The sequence below is a fragment of the Alternaria arborescens genome (genome assembly GCF_004154835.1).
Source record: "Alternaria arborescens strain FERA 675 chromosome Unknown contig_18, whole genome shotgun sequence".
NCBI lineage: Eukaryota > Fungi > Ascomycota > Dothideomycetes > Pleosporales > Pleosporaceae > Alternaria > Alternaria arborescens.
The window spans coordinates 568,334-589,413 of NW_021167873.1; the positions used below are offsets into that span (position 1 = coordinate 568,334).

Sequence of the window (21,080 nt, forward strand, 5' to 3'; positions counted from 1 at the left end):
CTCTGGTCTGAAACATACGTCAAAGTTACACGGCATTAACTACCTCGCTAAATTGGGCAGCCGTCCATGCTGGATCGAATCGCAAGTGCCGCCTGCAATATCGTTCTGCGGTGCTCTTCGGAGAATTTTCAGAACAATGCAGGGCTTGTATGGTGGCGGAACCTTTTCCTGCATACTCGTCACAGCACTCGAACCTTAAGCGCGGAGACAGGGAGCAATATGGGGCAGCCGTCCAGCGGGCTTGTATTCGTCACGAATAGGCGACACAGGGCCTATAGCGCATGTATTCGGACATCACGCCTCCATATGTGTTGGTATGTACTGCTCGTATCGTTAATGCATGTCTCACTTTGACAGGCAAGCGACATCCACCTGTATCCTGTCAGATTTCTGGTGCTTAGGCGAGATGAGAAGTTCATACGCGAACGTGGTGGAACACTTCCCCTTCGAGACCGTCATACATTCGTACGCCTGCTCTATCCAGTGGCTCGGTCTCACCGGCCTAGCTCGTAAACCTGCGGCATCTGAACGACAAGACGAGGATAGCTCGGCCATGGATGTCAATGCATCCTGCAACCATCTCCCATCTTCAAAGTCACACAGTCTCGTGGGCGCTTCAACCCTGGCCCTCGGCTCTCCATACTTTCGATCAGAGATTATGGTTTCGGGCATGTCCGTCTATATGCATCTCCCCCTGCATTGTAGTTGGCCATTCGCTCACCTCACGTTCGATGGTGGATTCCGACTGTTCGGCATGCCGACGTTCTCGTATGTCTTGCTTTTCCCGCCATCACCATCACCACTCCCGAGCCTGTTCATCTCTAATACTACCATATAGAATACGCCTCCCGTAAAACCTAGTTCAGCCTCCCTGCAAGCTCGAATTCATGTGGCAAAAACAAGCGCAGTCATACAACGCTTGCTATCAACCCCTAATAGACCGTTCGGATACGAGTAAAACATGGGAATATCGGGAGCCAGGGCGCCCTGTCTGCATATGAAAACGTGTACATATGCTCACAACAGCTGCCCGAGAGACCTTGCTGCATATGGGTGGGGAGTTTCTAGAGAATAACGGGAGCCGGGGCGACATATTACTTCGAGGCAGACCTGCAGCCGATGCAGGGAACCAGTCGAAACGGAACTTTGGTGCACTAGAAGCAGAGCTGTATTACCTCAGCATAGGAAAATTCAGAGGCGAGTTCGACCTTGGCGAGAACGTAAGTATTAGAAGCGTGGGATTTAGGTGGCTGTGAGTCCAATACTGATGACGATGAATAGCTGGCTGGTCCAACGCGCGTGACACTATGGTCTCCGGCTTTCTACGCCCCGTTTCAAGGAACTTGCAGATCAGTGGATGTCAGGCAATATCCACCAAATGTCAATGTCAACCTTCAGAACTGTCATGTCAAGGTCGCGTAAGCTGTCATAGCGAAGATGCCGAGGAATGTATTCAACCCATGCCTTCTTCAAGAATTTTATGGAGTTATCGCAGGCGGGGTGAGCAAAAGCTCTACAGGTTATCTTCACTACCAAACTATTCGAGACTGCTCGTGTATCATCATCAACCCAAGGGCCATGCCTGGAGATTGTCTTGATGGCACCCGGTTGAAGTTAACACTCGTATGCTCGGTGGCTAACGTCGGACGGGCAGCTTCGTTTCCTTGGTCCGGAGTCAGTGACCACTCTCCGTTCTTCGATACTTCCGCGAAACTTTCACGACAGTCTTTAGAAGCAATTCATGTAATACGTTCAATGTTACAGAAGTTCAATGTTCTCCTTCTTTACAGTCATGTGGCCATTGTCGCGTCGACTAGTACACCACTGATCGTATATGCAGCTCCACAGACAGTCGTAGTATATCACTTTGCCACTAGCTCTGTCGGATATAACGAGCACCGGATGTAAATTTGAGGGCGTACTTGCACGAATATCTCGCATTTGAGCACCCCGCTACGAACAACACTGCAGCGACAATGGTGCATTGAGAGTTTCACGATGTGAGCGTTCGATGCTGTACCACTTCGCATATAACACGGCATAAACACGGATTACAGGAATGAGATGAGCCGTAGAAAGATGGGATCAAAGAAGTATAGCGTACAGTGACGGCTGGGGAAATGTGCCGCAGCCTGGGCACATTGTAAGCCAACCAGCGCCTGGATTGTCTCCTGCTAGCTGGAAGTTGCGGTAAACCTCAAAGACGGGATCATTGGTGCAAATAGCGAGCAATTCCGTTTCACGGCTGATCGGCTGTGGTGTACACAACAATGACGACACCCTACATGTACCTGTACATGCATGCAATAAGGCAGGCATACTCTTGCGAGAACACTTCACGTATTTACAAGTATCAAGGTATCTGATCCATCTGCTACTATGTACGAAGTACTAAACCGATTCCAGTAAGCTACAGTAGGTACACCGTTTACAATCATGTATGTTCAATTCGAGACCGTGCGCCACATACTTGCCTTGAGCATGTAGTTAAGGTTTGGCTAATGCGACTACCTTCAACCCTGAACCAAGATACGTGAAAGAGAGTAAATCAAAATGAGATACGTGTCTCATCGGTGATGCCGATGTAAGTTGGAGGACTGGAAGATCATCTCAAGGTGCATCTCAAAGGTACCGGGGTGATTGTGCACCCTCCAATTGACTTGTAACACACTTGCTACTCGATCATCTGACCAGACAGTTGTCAAGTTCAATTTCTCGAGATCTCCCCCAGAAGACGATCTCCGAATATCTGGTAGCTGTCAAATGTCGCGCATTACCATGGTACCCGCAAACCTAGTGGGTAATCAGCGCTTCGCCACATCATCCCGCCTATGCAAACATATGTCCCAGTCAGCCGGCAAACTAGCCTTGGTTCAGCTTCAATTGTACCCATGTAAACGCACATCTGGTAAACTTAAAACTAGCCTCGTAGTTTGCTGATCCATACGGCGGTGAGAAGGCAGCTTCATGGTGTGGCGGGGTCCACTCCCATTTAGGAAGTTGGTGGGTGGAGGTGTGGATGAGAATTGCTTTTGCCCCATCTCTCGCCTCGGTCCCGTCCCAACGTTGGTACATGCTAGCGAAGACATCCCTGACGAGCTGGGCGCTTGGGATTATCATCGAGGCGAAGAGCGAATTGGTGGTTTTCTCACCGCTGGTTTTATATGCGAAGTCTGTAGCGCGCGCATCCCGTTGGTTGAGGGGGTTAGAATTTTGGGAAGGAAGCTGATGCCCCTCGTTTTTGAGATTGAGAGACTGTTGGATTTTGTCTTTCAGCGTTTTGAAGGGGCGGGATTGCTTCAACGTAGCTTCGATACTTGATTGGAAGATGGTAGATTTGCCGAACTTATATGTTAGTGTGCGGCTTTTGTAAGCACATATGTCGACAACAGGTTCTAATTGGACTGAAATGCTAAATTGTCAATGCAAGAAGAATTTCTTTTACCCATAGACATGTATGTAGTCGTGACTTCCGTAATGCAGGTCTCTTCTTTGAGCGCATCGTTCGTCTGGTAATGATATTACTTGTGCGCAACCCTGTAACGTCCCGCGGTACCACCAACGATCAAGTATGGAAAGCTCTACAAATTACGCAAACAACAAAGCTCTTCATAGCATTCCTTGGTTATTCAAAAACAGTAAGCCTTGGAGGCGTGTGAACTATGTGTTACTATGCAGCACTTTTGAACGCAATCCGAAACAGCTCCAAGGTAGTCGATATCACACAGTTCGAAATCGAAGAGGACAACAGTGATATCAATATGCTCCGGTATGAATCGCACCCCTCTCCTTCCGGTGAATGTTGATCGAAGTCGTTCTTAAAGATACTGTGGCGCTCTGGTTGCTTCCAGTGTTCCTTTACCCTTTTAACAGGAAGATCGAAGCGTCTTCTAGTATTGTCGGCCATGAAGCCCTCCATTTCTTCACACTATTGCTCAATTCCTCGAATTTATCTATTCACTCACTCTCAACACTCATCCATTCCCCAAACATCTCCAACTCTGAACCCGACCGGAAAAGGATCACCGTTGTCCATCAAGACCTGCCTATACCCTGTAATCCATCCCCTTCCCTTCACCCTTGGTAATATCGCTTCGTACTTTCCAACCTCCGTCGTGCCCAGTATGCTACACTGAAACTCCGTACCAATTATGCTCTTATGTACGAATTTCTCCCCAATCTGCAGCAGCCCCTTCTTGTGCAACACCGCCATCCTCGCCGAAGTTCCCGTACCACAAGGACTGCGATCAAATCGGCCTGGGGAGACGACAACAGTATTGATAGCACTCTTCGTCCCATCCCCCTCCTCCACAAGTGGCCCTGTCCACCCCAAAATGCTAACCCCCTTGATCCCCTCGTTGAGCGGATGGACCGGCGTATAAACTTTCTGAACCGCCCTCATAATCTTCTGCCCCAACTCCACCAAGTCCCTACCATACTTGTGCTCGATAGCCAGGTCAAGCGACTCAGCATCTACGAGCACAAAGTACATACCGCCCCACACGATATCCACTTCCACTTCGGCATTCTGTAAACCGGGTACAGAGACTTTGTAACCAAGTTCGTAAACGAAGGAAGGTACGTTGTCAAACTCAACAGTCTTGCACTTTCCTCCTTCACATTCAGCTCTCACGCGCACCAGTCCCGCCGCCGTATCTAACACGACTGTCGTGACCGGTTCCTTCATCTCTAGCCTGCCACTCTCGAGCAACACTGTAGTTACGCAGATGGTATTGCTGCCACTCATGGTAGCATACTCGTCGCTTTCCAGGATAAGGAACCCAGCATCTGCTGAGGGGTCGCATGGAGAAAGGAGAATGTTCATACATTGGGAGACACGGCCGCGAGGCTCTTGCATGAGCATTTGGCGGTAATGGTCGGCGTTGTCGCGAAAATGACATAGTTTGGCGTACATGGTGGGGAGGTGGGTAGGGTCCGGGATGCCAGAGGTTATTACGTCGCCAATTTCGCCTTCGGCGTGGACAGTCGTTATGGAGATCATGGGAGGAGTGTTCTCCTTAGAGGTGGCCATGATGATGATGACGGAAGAGCACGTAGCTATTGGGGGTGAGAGAGGGGAGTGGCTGGCTTTGTCACAGAGGGTCAGTCCAATAGTGAACACGTTGTACTGCAATTTCGCAGCATAACTTGTTTGTGTACTTACTTTAGATAGGACCGATGGTAGTGCTAGATAGCAGAGTTTAAAAAACCAGGACTTGACGAAGACGAATTGTTGTCAAATGTTTTTGAGTTGACGTATCTTTTCTTACTTCACAGATGAATGGATTTGTAACATACAACATTATACGTACGACTTTGTTCATGCATGTATTGAAAAGGGCGCAGACTAAGGCCAAGTGACACGAGTCAGGCCCCGCTCCGTACGATGAGGGGTCAAGCTTACCAACTTGTCCAAATAGAGCTGTGTGCCTGATATCATGATGCGATTTGCAACTTGTTCGAGTAAAGATGAATGCTGCATGCCAGCCACATTACTATTAATATTCTAGGAAGCGATTCTTCAAACTCCCTATGCTCCATTATATTACAAACAAGCGCTCTGCTCCTCAAAGCAAAACCGGTATACTCAAACTCTTGATGCAACGAGCGCAAAGAACGATATATATACACACACACACACACACACACACACACACACACAGAAATATTCAATCCAAACAGCCAACGAAGACCGGCCCGCGATCGCATGAGCATTTAACTCTTCGCCCCAAAAACTTTTCGTAACAGCGTTTCAATATCTTTGCCGGTTGCAATGTACTTGAGACGAAAGGAACGTCTAGCGGACCTTCTTCGTCTCAGAAGCATATGTGCGGTTATTCTCATCGCCCTCGACTTGTTGTACCATTTTGTCGACGGCTTCCGCCTGCTTCTTCCACTCGCTTTGACACATCTTGAGCTCCTTTTGGAAGAGCTCGTCGTTGGGCTTCCTGTAACTTCCTCCAAGGCGGTCCCAGAGGGTAGTGTACTGTCCGTAGTTGTAGTTGAAGTATAGGTGGTGCATGGTGTGGCAGGCGGCACCGTTGATGATAGGAGAGTTGTGCGCGTACTCGCCGTCGTGGATCAGGACAGTCCAGATGTTGACGAAGACGAAGAGGAAGACGTATGCGAACTTGGACAGAGGGAATATGAAGGGGAAGATGTGGTAAGGCAGACCCTGAGCGTAGCCGTCGGCAGGGTGGAAGGCGTGCGAGGCGAAGGGGGTCGGCATAATCCACTTGTGGTGTGGCTTGTGGACGTACTTGTAGACGCGGGGGTGGTGCAGACCACGGTGGATCCAGTAGATGGCCGAGTCGGTGAAGAGGAAGAAGAGCGGGAACTGCAGGTAGTTGTACCAGAGTCCCGGGCCTTGGTCTACGGTATCGTACAGCTTAGAGTATCCGCGGACCTCGAGCAGGAACCAGGGTACGGTGAAGATGGCCATGATGGGGAAGGCGATGTTGGCCTGTTTCATCTCTTGCTTGATCTGGTTTTTGAGGTATCGTGGGTGGTTGAAGGTGGCCTTGTCAAAGACGAAGTAGTACGAGGCGCCTGCGAAGACGTAGTAGACGAGTACGCCAAAGAGCCTACGGAATTGTTAGGAGAGTTTAGCCATTGTGTCTGGGGCACTGCATACCATGTGATAAGGTACAATGAGAGAGCCTGTCGTCGCCAATCGTCACGCGTCCATTGGCTCATGTAGGCATACTTGGAGGGCTCGACGGAGAAGAACTGTGTTGAGGGCTCGTACTGCCAAGTCGCATGTGGCACGGCGAAAGCGGTGGGCTCCTCTCTGATGCTTGAGACGGTCGCATTGCCGGCAAAGGACGATGTAGAGGCGGGAAGGAGAGTGGCGTATAGAGGGTCGAACAAGAACGTGTCTGCCAATTCGAGGACGACGTCCATGGCTGCTGTGGTTGGGGTGAGGGGATGCCTCGGCGATCGGTGGATTCAGGTACGGGAGGGCTGCGATTCGTGGTGTTTTGGATGAGCAGTAGGCGCATGCAATGCAGAAACGTATTACTGTGTCGCACTGAGAAAAAAAGGCAACAAGGGAAATCCAAAGAGTAGTGCCAAAGCAGCAGGGTATCTAGGGGAATACAAACGAATGTGGCGAGGCGAATGCTCTCGGTCAAGTAGGTAGCAATAACGGGACGCAGTGCTTTATCGGCAATAACTTTTCAGCGCGCCGAGTACAAGCGTCCCTGAGCTTGAGGCACGCCAGGGTCCATCTTAACTCCATTTGCTGCTCAACCGGCTGCCTCTGTGCCAATCAAAAGTCGCGACCCAAAGACTAGAAACCCTCACGTGACTTCGCATCATAATCTCGCGCGACGGATATGAAGCATCCGCTCAGGCCGGAGTGGACTGACAGCCTTATGGGGGACGTGCAGGGGCGGCCCCTTATCAGATCTTCTCGTCCGATGCTCGGAGCATCTCGGATGGCAACAGCACAGTAAACACGCCACTGTTGCGCTTGCAAGCCGTGATTGCGCGGTTAGCCTATCTAATCAGAGCCCTTTCTGTACGACGTGAACAGCTGATGGTCATTCCTCTGTCAACTACAGCATTACTTCGCCACAATGCTGACAACATCCTCGTCGGCCACTACATGTCCAAGACCGACCTTTTGCGGCACATGCCTAGCACTCGCACCCCAGACCAAGGCATGCTTGAACGTCTCCTTCAGCGTTCGATGCACCTGGTCGCAAACATCTTCAATCGTACTTCCGTGCCGTACAATCAGCGCCTCGGAGAAATCCGGGTCATTGCCTTTCCTCTTGGTGTACACCCTGATCAACCTCAATTCTTCCCAACACCTGTCCACAACATCCTGAATACCAAGGTCGAGCTCACAGCTCATGACGACCGTATGTGGCTCCCTCGCCAGTTCGTCCAGGTGAGGTAGACCGATGCTATCGATCTTGTTGTATACATATAGACACTTGATGTATTTCCTGTGGTCCTTCATGATGACATCGATAAAGTCGTCAACCGTTGCGTTTTCGTCTCGGACAAGTACTTCGCAGTTGAGCATCTTGTAGTCTTTGAGGATGTTGTAGACCATCTTCTCATCGAGATGCTTGGGAGGAACCTGGAAGTTGATCTTCATGCCACCAGCCTTTTTAGGTTTGAGATAGATGTTTCTGCATGTCGGTCAACATCTTGCTACGTTATGCGGCGAGTCAACATGAACTTACGGTGGTTCACGGTTCAGCCGGATACCGACAGCTTCCAGTTCTGCTTCTAGCAATCGTCTTTGCTCTGCTTTCTTCGTTGCATCAAGAATCATGCAGATGAGATCACTAGTTTTCGCTGCACTAATGACCTGCCTTCCTCGTCCCTTACCCTCTGCAGCACCCTCAATGATACCCGGTAGATCCAGAACTTGAATCTCGGCACCGCCATATTCCAGCACACCGGGGATCGCTGTAAGAGTGGTGAAGGCGTACGATGCGGCTTCTGACTTTGTTTTTGTGACTCTGGAGAGAAAAGTAGACTTTCCTACAGAAGGAAAGCCAACAAGTGCTATACGTGCATCTCCAGACTTAGATACGTCAAATCCGCTTCCTCCGCCACCACCTGCACCTGCAGCGGGCTCAAGGAGTTGTGCGCGAAGACGAGCAAGTTTTCTGTAGCCAGATTAGCACAAATACATTAGTAAATAAGGACAGGTTTGGTACCCTTTCAGTAGACCAAGATGATATTCTTGACTTCAATGTTAGCACGTGATACTGAATGACCCCATTGCCGCTGGATAATGGAGTCAAATTTGCGTGGACATACCCGTAGCCTTATTCTCTGCAAGACGTTAGCTTGGATTTCCACATCAACTGTACTTTTGGCTCACTCTGCGTCCTCCTCATCTCATCCTCAATCCTGGCGGGGCGTTAGCACAAGGCCACATCAAAACTTCAGCGCTATCCCACTCTTTGATCTTCTCTGTGATGTTCACCATCTTGGCGGTTTATTCGCACTCTTTGCGCTCGGTTAGAGAGGGACTGGGGTGAGGATACGGTATCGCACTTCGTGGCGGCTGCAGTCCAGCGATATCACGATGGTAAAGGTTTGGTGTTGCGGCGCCCGCAGTCCAGCGCTATCACTCTTTCAGCCTAGCGCACACGCAAGATGCAGTGCGTCATCTAGAATGCCATCAGCATTTCGCGCCACGCTTGTTTGTTTTGTGATTCCAAGTGCTTAGTACATTTTCTTTCTTTCCTATGTCGTCTGTTTCTTACCAGTGTGCTGTTTTTTGTTCCTTACCGCAAGCATGTTGTTCAAATCCTCAGACCCTTGGCCGTACTCGCATCACGATTTGATAAATCACTACCACGCTCAGTATGACAAAGCTGTCGCGTCTGGAGAATACCAACCCTTTCTATATCCCTGGGGAACAATCGGTGCGCTTGTTGTCATTATATACCTTCTTATCCCACATCAGAATCGGCCATGGCTCAAGAGGTCTCGATACTTGGCGTTTGCATGGATGACGGGCTTTGCAACGTACAGTAATTTATACACAAGGACGAGGGCCGTAGCACCAGCTTTGGGGATTGGCCTAATCAATGCATGGAGCGTGGCGTGGGTGGGAGCGATCATAGTGTGCAACGATGCACAAACGGACTTTATGCGTATTGAAAGAATGGAAGGCGTTTTCGGATCCGATCGAAACCAAGCAAAAGAGAAGAACAGACCGAATAGCAGTGCTGAAAATGCCACAGAAGAGGATGTCGTCAATAGTTCAGCCGGACCAAGAGACCGCCATGGCCAGTTCGCATGGCAGCCTTATCCGCTCAGGCCTTTCATCGAGCGTCTCGACTGGGTCTTGGATATATTCTGCAACTTCCGCGGCATGGGCTGGAACTGGCGAACTTCTGCTCTCCCACCGCCTCCCAAGTTCATCCAGGAGCAACTGCACGCCAACTCAGGTGACGTGGTGCCAAAACACTCGTACAGGATTCACGATGGACAAGTAAAGCTCTATACAGACAGGAAAGAGTTGCTCAGGAAGAACGCGTGGACATTTGTAAAAGGTTACTTCATCATAGATGCGCTGAAGACGACAATGATGTGGGATCCTTATTTCTGGGGCTATGTCGACAGAGCACCACCGACATACCTTCCTTCCATCCTCACAAACAGTCCGGTCCTAACTCACATATACCATCTGACCCTATCTATGCTCGCTGTCAAATACGCGCTCCAAACCATCTTCTCCCTAGGACCGCTCGTCTTCTCTGGTTTGCTCTCTTCCTCTCTCCTCGGAGCGCGTGCAGAACCGTGGATGTACCCCGAAACCTGGGCACCGTATAGCGTCGTCCTAAACAAAGGACTAGCCGGGTGGTGGGGAAGTTGGTGGCACCAAACTTTTCGGTTTGCATTCCAGGAACCAAGCCGCAAGCTTATTGAGGTTTTTGGTATGGACAAGAAGAGTCCGGCAGCAAAAGCTTTACAACTGTTCATCGCTTTCTTCCTGAGCGGCTTTGTACACGGTAGTGGGAGCTGGACTTGTGCTGGAGATACCCGACCACTTCGAGGACCAATGACATTCTTCCTTCTCCAAGCGCTTGGTATTTTCGCTGAAGTCACTTTAACACAAGCCGCAAAATCCGCTGGACTAGGTCGCAATCTACCTGGTTGGCTGAAGCAGGGATTCACCTTCCTTTATGTCCACGTCTGGTTCTACTTCACGGCCCATCTTCTCTGCGACGACTTTGCGAGAGGTGGTGTATGGCTTTTCGAGCCGGTTCCTCTTTCCTTGTTCCGAGGTCTAGGATTCGGTCCTGATGCAAGAGACGGGTTGTGGTGCTGGGGTGGGCAACTGGTACGGTGGCATAGCGGAGATACATGGTGGACAACTGGTATTGCATTCTAGAGTGTTAGAGATTCGATCGTCTCCAAGTTTTGTATGGCATAGCTTCCAGTGTGTGCGAGAAGCGTAGTAGACTGTACTGACAAGACAATGGATTCAGGTGGAACGCGAAACAATAATTTTTACTAAGCTTAGAGTCCTCTACCAATGCCTCCGTTTGCGCTTTCACAGTCACCACTAAGACTGGTTGCCTTGACTTTCGTGTTCAATCAACACCCATTCTTCCATTTCACAATTTACCTCCACCTGCCAGCGCCCATTTCTTACCCCGACGAATATGCTTGCACGTCTACACATACACTCTAAGCCTTTCACAATACACTCTCGACAGAAATCACTGCCGCGACTGCAAATGATTACTTTAGCCCGTACCCTTCGCTCCCTATCATGATCCGAGTTGAACGGCCATCAAGAGTGGAATCCGTATTTCCACCAAGACGAACCATGGAATCCAAATTCTCACCAACAGAGATAATGTTCAACATGACTTGGCGCACACTCTCCCATGCCGCCGTTCCTGACATGCTACCTGCTGCATCGCTCGACGCGAATGGCCTCATCCCGCGGTCATTCTGTCCACAAGTATACGACGGCGTGATGAAGCATGTGACAGACATGCAAGAAGAAGCTCAGTTCGCGGCGTGGTATTGGGTTATGGATGAGCAGTCTCAAGAAGACGTTGAGAGGGGATCAATAGGCTGGCATCCGTGTTTCGCTCTACCTGCGAATCGGCAAGTACAATACGTCTTGTTGTATCTCAACGTCCGGTCTTATTATTTGCTTACATCAATAGCCGTATCGTAACCCGCAACGTCAACCTACGCGTCGTCGCCAATCCAGAGCCCTTGAGAGATGGCAGAAGATCAGTGTCTTCCCCCATTACCTCTACCAACTACAGCCACAGCTACAAATGATATTAGGAAGCAGAGGTTTGGACAATGTCTCATAATCGAAATCCAAGGGTAGCGGAAGAACGGCTAAGCGTATGCGTTGAACTTGCAAGGACATATGCTACCCTATCGCGATCAATGATTCAGATTCAACCGTTCACTCTTTACTTCCGACGTGTTACCATTTCCACAGGACTTTCTCATTATGCACATACACCAAATCACATCCTTCCCACTTATATCTCCTCCCCACTCTCTATGCCTAGGACTTAGCTCGGGCAACCCTGAGTCTGTACCCTGCCATGGCGTCAACATATAAACTTTGTAAATCGAGTCATTACACCAACACGTCATGACAGCTGAAACGTGTACCGCCGGGATCATGCAGTCAGCTCCAACAAGGGCAACACCAACGTTGGGAAATGACGGTGTCAATGCGAGGCAATGCAAGACTGAGGCGAATGTCGAGTCAGTTGCCTCGCCACACCAAGAAGACGTAGCGCTTCAAGTGCCGCCGGATCGCTGAGGGAAAAGCAGACGATGAGTGGCACGGTGTGACGGTAGTAGCAGGGAGGATGATTAATAATGGTTGTTATTTGCTTACGCCACAACAGGGCATCTATCGGGTACTAGGCCAGCACAAACAAAAGGTCGCGATACGGTATCGCGAATGAATACGGCAGCAGGGTATCAGAATGAAAATCGGAAAAAATCGATCGCGCAAAAACAAACAGGAACAAGAGCCCAACAGGCGATAAACGAGGAAAAAGAAACATTATGACTTGTGTGTTTTGCGTCGCCGCAGATGTGTGTACTGTATGTCGTGACACGGGAGAAAAGAAAAAAGAAGAGTCAACAAAATGGCCCCCCAAGCAGACGTATGGCCAACAAACTCCTCAACGACCGGTGCTGATGCCGCTAAACCCGTGGTATCGTTCCTAAACTGTTATCCTTGTTTTCTCTGTCCTCATATGCTATGTGTGTATATGTGTATTACGACTGCGCTTCGATGATGGGTGGTTGGGAATTAACCTGTAGGGTAGGTGTAATGGGGTATGGTAAATATTGGTCGTGCTGCTGCCGTGGCGCTTCGTCGGAGTGATTTTCTTCTTGCGTGTGTGGTCGCGTACCTGTGTCGGGACCGAGATGAGGGTCTGGTATTTGCACGTCGAGCTGGGGGAATAAGTTAGTCTAGCTCTAATTGGGATATGCGTGTGCACATACTGTCAGATATCCGGTCCGCCGTAATGGGATAATTTTGACGGCTTCTTTTGCGCCAATGTCCCGGTTCCAGTCTTCGATCCAGCGCTCCAGCTCTGCTAATTGCTTCTTCACACCTGTGAACCCCGCATCTTCCCACAGCCAGAAAGTAGCGATGCCCATGACGGTGTCGAGACAGGCGCGAAAGGTGAAGGGGTCGAAGGCGTCAATTAGGGTATCGTTGATCTTCTTGATCAGTATCCGGAAGTCGTCTTCGGTGACGAGTGGGTCCAATATCTCGGGGTATAGGTTGGCAAATGTCGGGGCCAGGTCACCCTTGGTCATCCAGTCGCGCTTTATGCGGATGATACGCGTCGTGTTGTACAGCTCGGAATCCAGTGGCACATGCGGGTTCGGATGGGGAAAGCAGGGATGCGAGGGACCCCACGGAAACTCGGACGCGGCGTCAGCGTCGTCGTCACCTGCAGACCCTGATCGTCGGGAGCCTAGTGAGGTGCGTCGGGAGCTGGGCAGGGAGACGCGCGACAGCATGCCCGGCTGCTGCTGCTGCGGGTGCTGATGGTTGCGACCGGCTTCAATGTCCTTGTCGACGTGCAGTGCGGGCGACACGCTGTCTCTGGGATTCGCACCAGAAGCCATGGCAGGTCCTGGGGTGGGCGGCTGTGATAGCTGCTGGCTTCTTCGATCGCGCGGAAGGGCGATGCTGGTGCGACCGCTGATGCTGTCCTCGCACGTGGAACGTTGGACAGCGAGGGAGCTCGGCACAGGGCTCTGGCGACTGAGGCGCTGCTCTGGAAGGGATAGCAGAGGGTACTCGTCGCGGCCGTCCTCTCTGGCGCCGACGTCCCTCTCAATGGGCAGGTTCGGGTAGTGCTCTTCGCGCGGGGCAGTTCGCAGCGGCGGGTACAAGACGCCGGTGGGTGCTGCGTGTGCTGCTGCGGGGGCGGGATTCTCGACCTGGAGGGTGCGTGGAGAAGAGTTGACGGGGTTCCAGAGACGCGAGGCGGGCAGGCGCGGCGGGCCCTGGTACAGCGAGCGCAGATTGAGGTTGAAGATGCGGTTCGTCAGCGACCAGCGGGCAGGCACTGGCGACGCAGAAGGCGACGGGTAAGCAGCGGCGGGCGGGCGTGAAGTCGTCGTGGTGACGGTGAACGGGGTGAAGGCGTTGGTGGTGAATTCCTTAGGGGTCCCAAGTGGTCCATGCTCACTGCATCGGGCCTGCAGCAACGGCCGGTCAACACAGGCGGGCGGCGGGCGGATGGGCGACGATGGCTAGAGAGGGCGTGTCGTGTCGGTGGTGACGATGGCGAGAGAGGGCTGCTGCTGTATGTGACGAGTAGCAGGTGACGTTCGCAGGAAAAGTCACTGGTGGTGGTGGTCTTGTCGCGTGTCAGTGTCTCACAATGTCGCAATGTCCACAGTGGTAGTAGCAGAGACAGAGACGGGCCATGGATATAAACTTTGGACACGCATCAGGAAAAAAACTCGCTTCGAAAGGGGAGCAAGGCCGGGTGCTTGCTTCTTCTTGTACAAAACACGCGCACGACACATGGACACGAGCAGGCCTGCCACCAGATCCCCCTCCGCCTCGTCCGGCCACACTTGGACTTGGGCACCACCAGTGCAGTGCTGCTCCCATGCTTCCCCGGCGCGACATTGCTGGACCGTGGCTTGTGCTGCCCTGAGGACTGCCCTGCCGAATAACGGTAACCCCTGCAGCTGAGGCCCTTCCGACAGAGGTGCCTGCATTAAGCCCTGCAGCGACCGAACCGAACAACCAGTCCTACATGTTATATCACATCACACTGACGACCGCCTAACCCACCCTGCCCGGCATTGCCTGTCAAACTGATCCATGGCTGCAATTAAAACTACCACTACTACTACTACCTACCAGACGTTGGAATACGTACGTCGCGGGCACATCCAGGCGGCCAGGCGGCCAGCCGTTGCCAACCGTCGTCCGCTGTCGCTGCCCGTGACGACGCACACAAAATGTCTAGAGCCAAAGTTATTCTCAGCCCGCCCACAGTATTCCATATTCGCTAGTACTACCTCGGTCCCAGTGTCTGCCGGCCTCAAACACGGCCCAGCGACCATCGTCATCGTCCATGTATATGTAACCATCTCACACTTTATGCTCGTCCCCATCAGGACCCCCGTCGATCCGATCAATGCCTACCCTGTCCATCTCACTACACACATGACAACATCTCACCATCTCTTGCCCATGAGTAGCGAATAAGCCCTGCAATCACCCACCACACAAGCCACATCCCACCGCCGCGCCGTCAGCTCTTCCCGGATCCGTGTCGCCGGATCGCGCACTTGCTTTCATCTAGACAGGTTCGTCCGTGTGCCATGTTAGCTCCATTGCCTGTCCATCACACTTGCCCCCTTTTCACACTTTGTTCCGATACTAACCCACGAATGATGTCAGCACCTGTCTGTGCAGTGGCTGCTATCATACCAAGTCTGCCTGTTGTGCTTACCTCGAGACGTGTCGCGAGACAGGTGGCTGCGGCACAGCTCATATCTAATCAATCCTCCAGCCTCACTTTGACAGGACTCCAAGCATCGTCGTAGTCCAAACGCCCGTGACTTCGTCATCCCAGATATAACTCGTCGCCTACTTTCGACGATCAATAGAGCACACACCCACCACCACACATTGCTGCCGAAATGCTTGTTCATATGTTATGGTTATGATATTGGTATAGCGCCGCAAGTTGTGCCGCTTGCTTGTATATAAAGACAAAATCCTCCCTCATGCAAATAGTATATCACTGGTATATGTACGTCAAAATAACGCGTCCCTCATGTCCATCCCTATCCATCATGATGACATGACCTAGTCGCAATGCTCAAAGGCTTTGCATGATAATAATAAGAAAGAAACCTACTACATTTACCGAAAAATAAGGTCGTGCGGGCCCGCCGGCTCCAAACTCTCGCGCATCCAACTCCAAGGAAATATTCACAGTCAAGTGTGTCGGTTGGCATTCGCCTGCATCTTCCTCATCGCCTCTCTGTGTGCATCCATCATCTGCCCGCTGCGCATCATGCTGTCCATCTGACTAGCACGCTGCTGCTGCATCAGCTCGCGCTGTTGCTTCTCCATCTCCTTCTGTCTCCTGTCCATGATCAACGCTGCGCGCTGTTGTTCTGCAATGTGGGCCGCTGTCTGTGGCGGTTGGATGTCGCGCATAGTATCGCGCCAGCCTGCGTAGAGTTGCTCACGCTTCTGCTCCGATTGAGCGCTGCTGTTCGCGCGTTTGGGCTGATGCGAGTCGAACCCTGCTGGAGCACCCTTGGTGGCCCAGGGCTTCTGCTGCCACTTCTGCGAAGCCGATGGTGGTGTTCTTCCTGGCGACCTCAATGATGTTTGGTGTGAGAGAGTGGGCGACAACAGTTGCTGCTGCTGGAGCAATTGACGGCGTTGTGCCAGTGTCATCTCTTCTTCTTCATGTTGTGCTAGGAGATTTGTCGATGAGGTTTGGGGGGATAGTGCTGATGCCCGGTTCTTGATTAGACTCTCGCGCTTGCTCAACAGCGTGTTGCTGGGCAGAGGCGAAAGAGTGTCTTGTCTTATGTTGGAATTAGACCGGGAGAGAATGCCGGGAGATGCGATAGAAGGTGAATGCGTCATGGAACGCTGATTGGTGAGTGACTCCTGAGAGAAGGTGGAAGTGTTTCGTCGGAGTCCGTTGCTGCTGTTCCGTTGGGTCCTGCTTCCAGTCGACATCCTTCGCGAGTCGCGCTTGTTGTCATATAGATCAGCTGCGAGCTCTTCACTGACAGGTGCCGGCTTCTCCTCTTGTCCATTCGCTAGCATAATCCCTGGAGACGAAGGTCGGAACAAGTCTTCGTAATCCGGTTTGTCGGCGGCCTCGAGATGCTTCGCCCATTCGTTCGTGCGGTAAGATAGGGCTACCTTTGACAGTTTCTCCGGCAACACATTGTCAGCAGGACTGCCAATCTGTGATCCGCCTTGTTCTACCGGTGAACTTTGAGATAGCGATTCAGATTGGTTAGACTTGGAGTATTCACTGTTAGTTTTAGAGTTGGATAAGCTCTTTTCAGCCCCGACTACAGAGTCCTGCTTGGTTAACTTCTTTTGTGGCTGTTCCACCTTGGGGTCGGTGCTGGTAGTGAGGGATGTCGGTGTGACGTTGTCGGTCGATGCATTCTTCCTGGAAGGTACTGTGTCGGAATCTTGCCTCTTAAGTCCAGGCTTTTCTAGTGGGTTGTCGTTCTCGGCTCCGACTGGCGATGGCAATGGGGAAAGATCATGAGAAGACAGCGCATCGAGATCATGGTCCAAAGTGGCGGCAAGAGACGAGGCGCGGTCATCTTCGTCAGGTCGCATTCCCATTATAGCCTCTTGTGAAGCAACCATGTCCCTGGAAATGCGCTGTCTCATGGCAGAGACATCGGAAACGCGCTTTGACAGACGTCGCGACTCTTCGGCTTCGGGATCGGACTCAGGAACAGCAGATACGGAGGCATTATCGTCGTCGTCGCTACGCGCATCTTCTTCGCTAGGAACTTTGAATGGGAGTGGAACGACTGATGGAGGAGGCGGTGGAGCTGAAGGGCGTAGGCTGTTACTCTTGGCCGGAGTAGGCATCGAGCCATCCTCTGGAGCCGCAGGCAAAGCCTTCTCGCCCTCACCCATCTGGATCCCAAGTTGGTTTTCGGACATTGGTGTTTCCGGGTCAAGCTGTTCAATTGCGTCCTCATTCAAAACACGGATAGTAACGCTAGCACCAGGGTTCGGGCTGTTGGTGACTGATCGTGTCAATCCGGTGTTCGGTACGTTGAGTTTTTCCACGCTGTCATTTCCATAGACTTCCTTCTCTTCAATATGAGTGGAGCCTTTGGGACTTGAGATGGAGGATCGGACGCTGGTCTCGGGTACATCCTTTCCACCATATGCGGCCTCCCATTGAGCACGTTCTTTCTGGAAGTTGTCCTCCACTTTGCGTCCTTGTTCCTCCTCTTCGCGGTCCTGATCTTGCTGTCTCTCAAGCTGTTGAGCGGCGGCCTTTTCGCGATGCTGTTTGACCAGCTTCCAAACGCGCAGCTGGGAGACAATTCCGACTGCTGTGATGATAACAACACCAGCCAGCTCGGCTTTGATGTTCTTAGTGACCGGATAAGTGTTAGTGTCCAGAGGGAAGATGTTATCGTTCAAGTCTGTGAATGTCAGTAATAGTCTGCAGGGACCGTATAAGTACTCACTCCAGAGGTAAAGCCAGAACTCCTTCCACCCAGAGCCAGCCAGGCAGTCGATACCAAGAATGGTAGCGGTGGCACCCGAGAAGGCGATTGATGCGATCAGACCGTAAGTGCGCGTGTAGTGGCTGAAAGCCAACGAGTAACCTCCAGCTGACATGCAACCAATGAAGATTGCCCGACCAGTTCCCGAAGTGATTAGGCCGCCGTCTTTGACGCTGAGGAACCACATGCTTAGGCAGAAGCCACCGAGCAAGCAACCAAAGCCTTCGGTGATGTCTGAGAAGACCAGTGATAGTATACCGAAGATCACCCCGGTAAAGAAGGCAGCCACGAAGAAGGCTCCCTGGATGGCGTCGGAAACAGGTGGGTTCATAAGATACACAATCAACACAGTGACTGCGAGGGCGGTCAGGTAGGCCGCAGAGCCGAACACGTACACCCTTGAACTAGTCAGCCTACATTGGAAGATGAGTAACAATGTACATACCATTTGTTTTTAATACCAACAATGGCATACCCTATCCCAGAGAGTAGCAATAGCACTCCAGTGATACCCATAGCAGGGGTGAGCTTTGGGTGGATAGGCAGTGGGTCTTTTGAGTCTGCAGGCTTGCTTTCTAAATCCAAGGTCAGTTTGAGTTTGTGATAATTGACTTAATTAATTTAACTTACCCTCGGGGCTCACTGGCGAGGATCCATCAGTTGGAATCGAGGTGGGAACATCGTTGGTGGTGCTTGATACTGGCGTCTCTGATGGCTTGACCGAAGATACTGGTGTTGATGAAGGACGTTCTGACTCGATCTGTGATGAGATAACTTCCGACGGTCTGGGTGTGGCAGAGGGATTTCGCGAAGCACTGTCCTGGCCTTGAGGTGTCGAGTCCGCGGAAGGGCTGTCATCCTGTCTGCGGACTGCAGCATGGGGAGCTGCTCCTGCTAATTGCAGACATAGAATAAAGGCCAGACAGAGAACAAGATAGTGACATGAGAAGCGCATGGCGACCGTGTAGAGAGCGCGTGTCTAGCAACACAGTGAGTCCGATGCCATAGAGGAATTACGATTACAGAGGGAGGTTGCGACGAACAGTCCCTGCGAAGATACTCGAAGAGGAAAGCGCGACTCCTGATATGGTCTGAAGGGTGGGCGCAAAGATGACGCACGAACAAAGATTGAAGAAATAGCAAGTTGACTCGTGGTAAGGACTGTTTCAAAGAGCGAGCGTCGATAGCGAGAGCCGATTACTAAGAGTGATAAAGAGCGAATAGAAAGGAGTGTGGTAGGCACGAACGGCCAATACGCGAAGCTGATAATGCAAAAGAATGCAGGAAATAGGTAATGAATGGTGCAGGCGCACCTGGGCATATATCGGACGACAGAAACCGTAGGTCAGCGGCAGCCCGCCCGGTTAGGAGATCTACGACTCCTCCCGCGGGTCGCAAAAAGCGAGAGGCTTAGCAAGCAGGGGTCTGTTCCTACAATGAGAAAAAAGCATTGCCATAGAGCTCGGCGGCGTCAGAAACGGCGGGCTTTTTTTGGGATGACCCATACTGCAACAGGTGTGGTGTGGTCCTTTGCAAAGTTGAAATTAAGATTGCGACTTTAGCCATAGCCATTCTAACGTTTTCCGAGCAACGCCTTCCAGCCACCTAGAGTAAAACAAGTCTAGTTTTTTATCTAATCGTCCTGATCCAGCGATGACACCTGAGGGCGTTCGGACGGTACCCGATGCCATGCAAAAGACACAACGATGAGGCGTTCAACGTTGCCGAATGCCGTCGATAATTCGATCGGGAGGCTTGCGCTGAAGGTTTCCAACAAGCGAACGCGTACGCATGCGAGATGAGCCGTGATTACTTGAGCCAAGCAGGCATTTGGCGCTGACGTCCAGTGAGAGGTTGATGAAGGAGAACGTATCATGAGCTGAGGTGCTGCCATTCGTAGGGCTGCCATCTCTGTAGACAGGGATCGTGCTACGCATCCATGCATAAGCTGCCGCAGCATGCATAAAGACCCTCCACAAAGGAGCTCCTCACATAACCAACGTGGAGACTCAGCCGTAGTACGGCCGCAAGGTTCAAGCCTCAAAGTCTCGATAAATGTGAGATCTTTCATTTTTCTTCAGCTGCCGAGATCTTGATTCTAGATCGAATGAAAGATACAACATCGCGTTGTCCGAAGAGGGGGGATCATGGCCTCGGGAATCAACTAATACGGCAACTCCTGCAACCGACAATGCAGCTCCTGTAACCGAAGATGTCCGCAGCACTAGATCTGCAGGCAGCCGTGCGCAGTGCCGACGATCCAGTTCTGACGAACATCAACGTGGGAATCGTCTCCGTGCTCCCTCCCTGACGTTAGCACTAGCGATTCGATCGACCTGCCAACCTCCTTGTCACTAGCTTCACCAGGTCTACAGACAGTTCTCACAGCTGTAATGCGAGTCCAATAGATCTGATATCTGCTCGCACCTTGCACTCCGAAGTATTCCGAAGCATCGCACTGCCATCTCTGTTTCATATATGTCGTCGCACAGATTGAACTTGAATCTTCAACATGGAAGGCTGGGCTCTGCACGTTCTCCCAAGATCATAGTGGGTCCGTTAAGATTGCCAATACAGGCAAAAAGCTTCCGAATTTGAGGCGCAAGCATTTCCGCGAGTTACACGACGGAGGCTCGATTGCCGTCCTCGATCACGCACAATATTAATTTGTTGAAAGAATTCAGTGATGGACGCAGTGGACATGTAGTCTGTGGCACATTGAAGGTGGGTATGTATTGATGTTGGTTGCGTTGCGAGAGCTCGGCGCTAACAGTGTACAGCACATCGCGTCGCTTACCCTTGGTTTGAGCTCGACC

The 21,080-nt window shown here is 51.5% G+C and overlaps 8 protein-coding genes across 8 annotated transcripts; 3 read left to right on the forward strand and 5 right to left on the reverse strand.

Annotated features, from left to right (window-relative positions):
- Positions 1-1,013: 1,013 nt before the first annotated feature.
- On the forward strand, positions 1,014-1,422 carry AA0111_g7889 (hypothetical protein; the record flags this gene model as incomplete). The annotated part of the gene is made up of 2 exons (XM_028654275.1): positions 1,014-1,220; positions 1,282-1,422. The coding sequence occupies 2 exons, from the start codon at positions 1,014-1,016 to the stop codon at positions 1,420-1,422; spliced, it is 348 nt and encodes a 115-aa protein (XP_028504708.1).
- A 2,545-nt stretch (positions 1,423-3,967) lies between these two features.
- Positions 3,968-5,032, reverse strand: AA0111_g7890 (hypothetical protein; the record flags this gene model as incomplete). The annotated part of the gene is made up of 1 exon (XM_028654277.1): positions 3,968-5,032. One exon carries the CDS (start codon positions 5,030-5,032, stop codon positions 3,968-3,970), a length of 1,065 nt encoding a protein of 354 aa, XP_028504740.1.
- A 765-nt stretch (positions 5,033-5,797) lies between these two features.
- Positions 5,798-6,903, reverse strand: AA0111_g7891 (Delta(7)-sterol 5(6)-desaturase; the record flags this gene model as incomplete). The annotated part of the gene is made up of 2 exons (XM_028654278.1): positions 5,798-6,584; positions 6,635-6,903. The coding sequence occupies 2 exons, from the start codon at positions 6,901-6,903 to the stop codon at positions 5,798-5,800; spliced, it is 1,056 nt and encodes a 351-aa protein (XP_028504741.1).
- A 664-nt stretch (positions 6,904-7,567) lies between these two features.
- On the reverse strand, positions 7,568-8,956 carry AA0111_g7892 (GTP-binding protein 1; the record flags this gene model as incomplete). Its single annotated transcript, XM_028654279.1, has 6 exons — positions 7,568-8,144; positions 8,199-8,630; positions 8,682-8,706; positions 8,785-8,799; positions 8,849-8,877; positions 8,928-8,956. 6 exons carry the CDS (start codon positions 8,954-8,956, stop codon positions 7,568-7,570), a joined length of 1,107 nt encoding a protein of 368 aa, XP_028504742.1.
- A 684-nt stretch (positions 8,957-9,640) lies between these two features.
- On the forward strand, positions 9,641-10,873 carry AA0111_g7893 (hypothetical protein; the record flags this gene model as incomplete). The annotated part of the gene is made up of 1 exon (XM_028654280.1): positions 9,641-10,873. The coding sequence occupies one exon, from the start codon at positions 9,641-9,643 to the stop codon at positions 10,871-10,873; it is 1,233 nt and encodes a 410-aa protein (XP_028504743.1).
- Positions 10,874-12,753: 1,880 nt separating this feature from the next.
- Positions 12,754-14,431, reverse strand: AA0111_g7894 (hypothetical protein; the record flags this gene model as incomplete). The annotated part of the gene is made up of 3 exons (XM_028654281.1): positions 12,754-12,933; positions 12,985-14,253; positions 14,384-14,431. The coding sequence occupies 3 exons, from the start codon at positions 14,429-14,431 to the stop codon at positions 12,754-12,756; spliced, it is 1,497 nt and encodes a 498-aa protein (XP_028504737.1).
- A 1,533-nt stretch (positions 14,432-15,964) lies between these two features.
- Positions 15,965-19,219, reverse strand: AA0111_g7895 (hypothetical protein; the record flags this gene model as incomplete). Its single annotated transcript, XM_028654282.1, has 4 exons — positions 15,965-18,180; positions 18,226-18,662; positions 18,710-18,839; positions 18,895-19,219. 4 exons carry the CDS (start codon positions 19,217-19,219, stop codon positions 15,965-15,967), a joined length of 3,108 nt encoding a protein of 1,035 aa, XP_028504738.1.
- Positions 19,220-20,476: 1,257 nt separating this feature from the next.
- AA0111_g7896 (hypothetical protein) lies at positions 20,477-20,575 on the forward strand (the record flags this gene model as incomplete). The annotated part of the gene is made up of 1 exon (XM_028654283.1): positions 20,477-20,575. One exon carries the CDS (start codon positions 20,477-20,479, stop codon positions 20,573-20,575), a length of 99 nt encoding a protein of 32 aa, XP_028504739.1.
- Between the last annotated feature and the right edge of the window lie 505 nt (positions 20,576-21,080).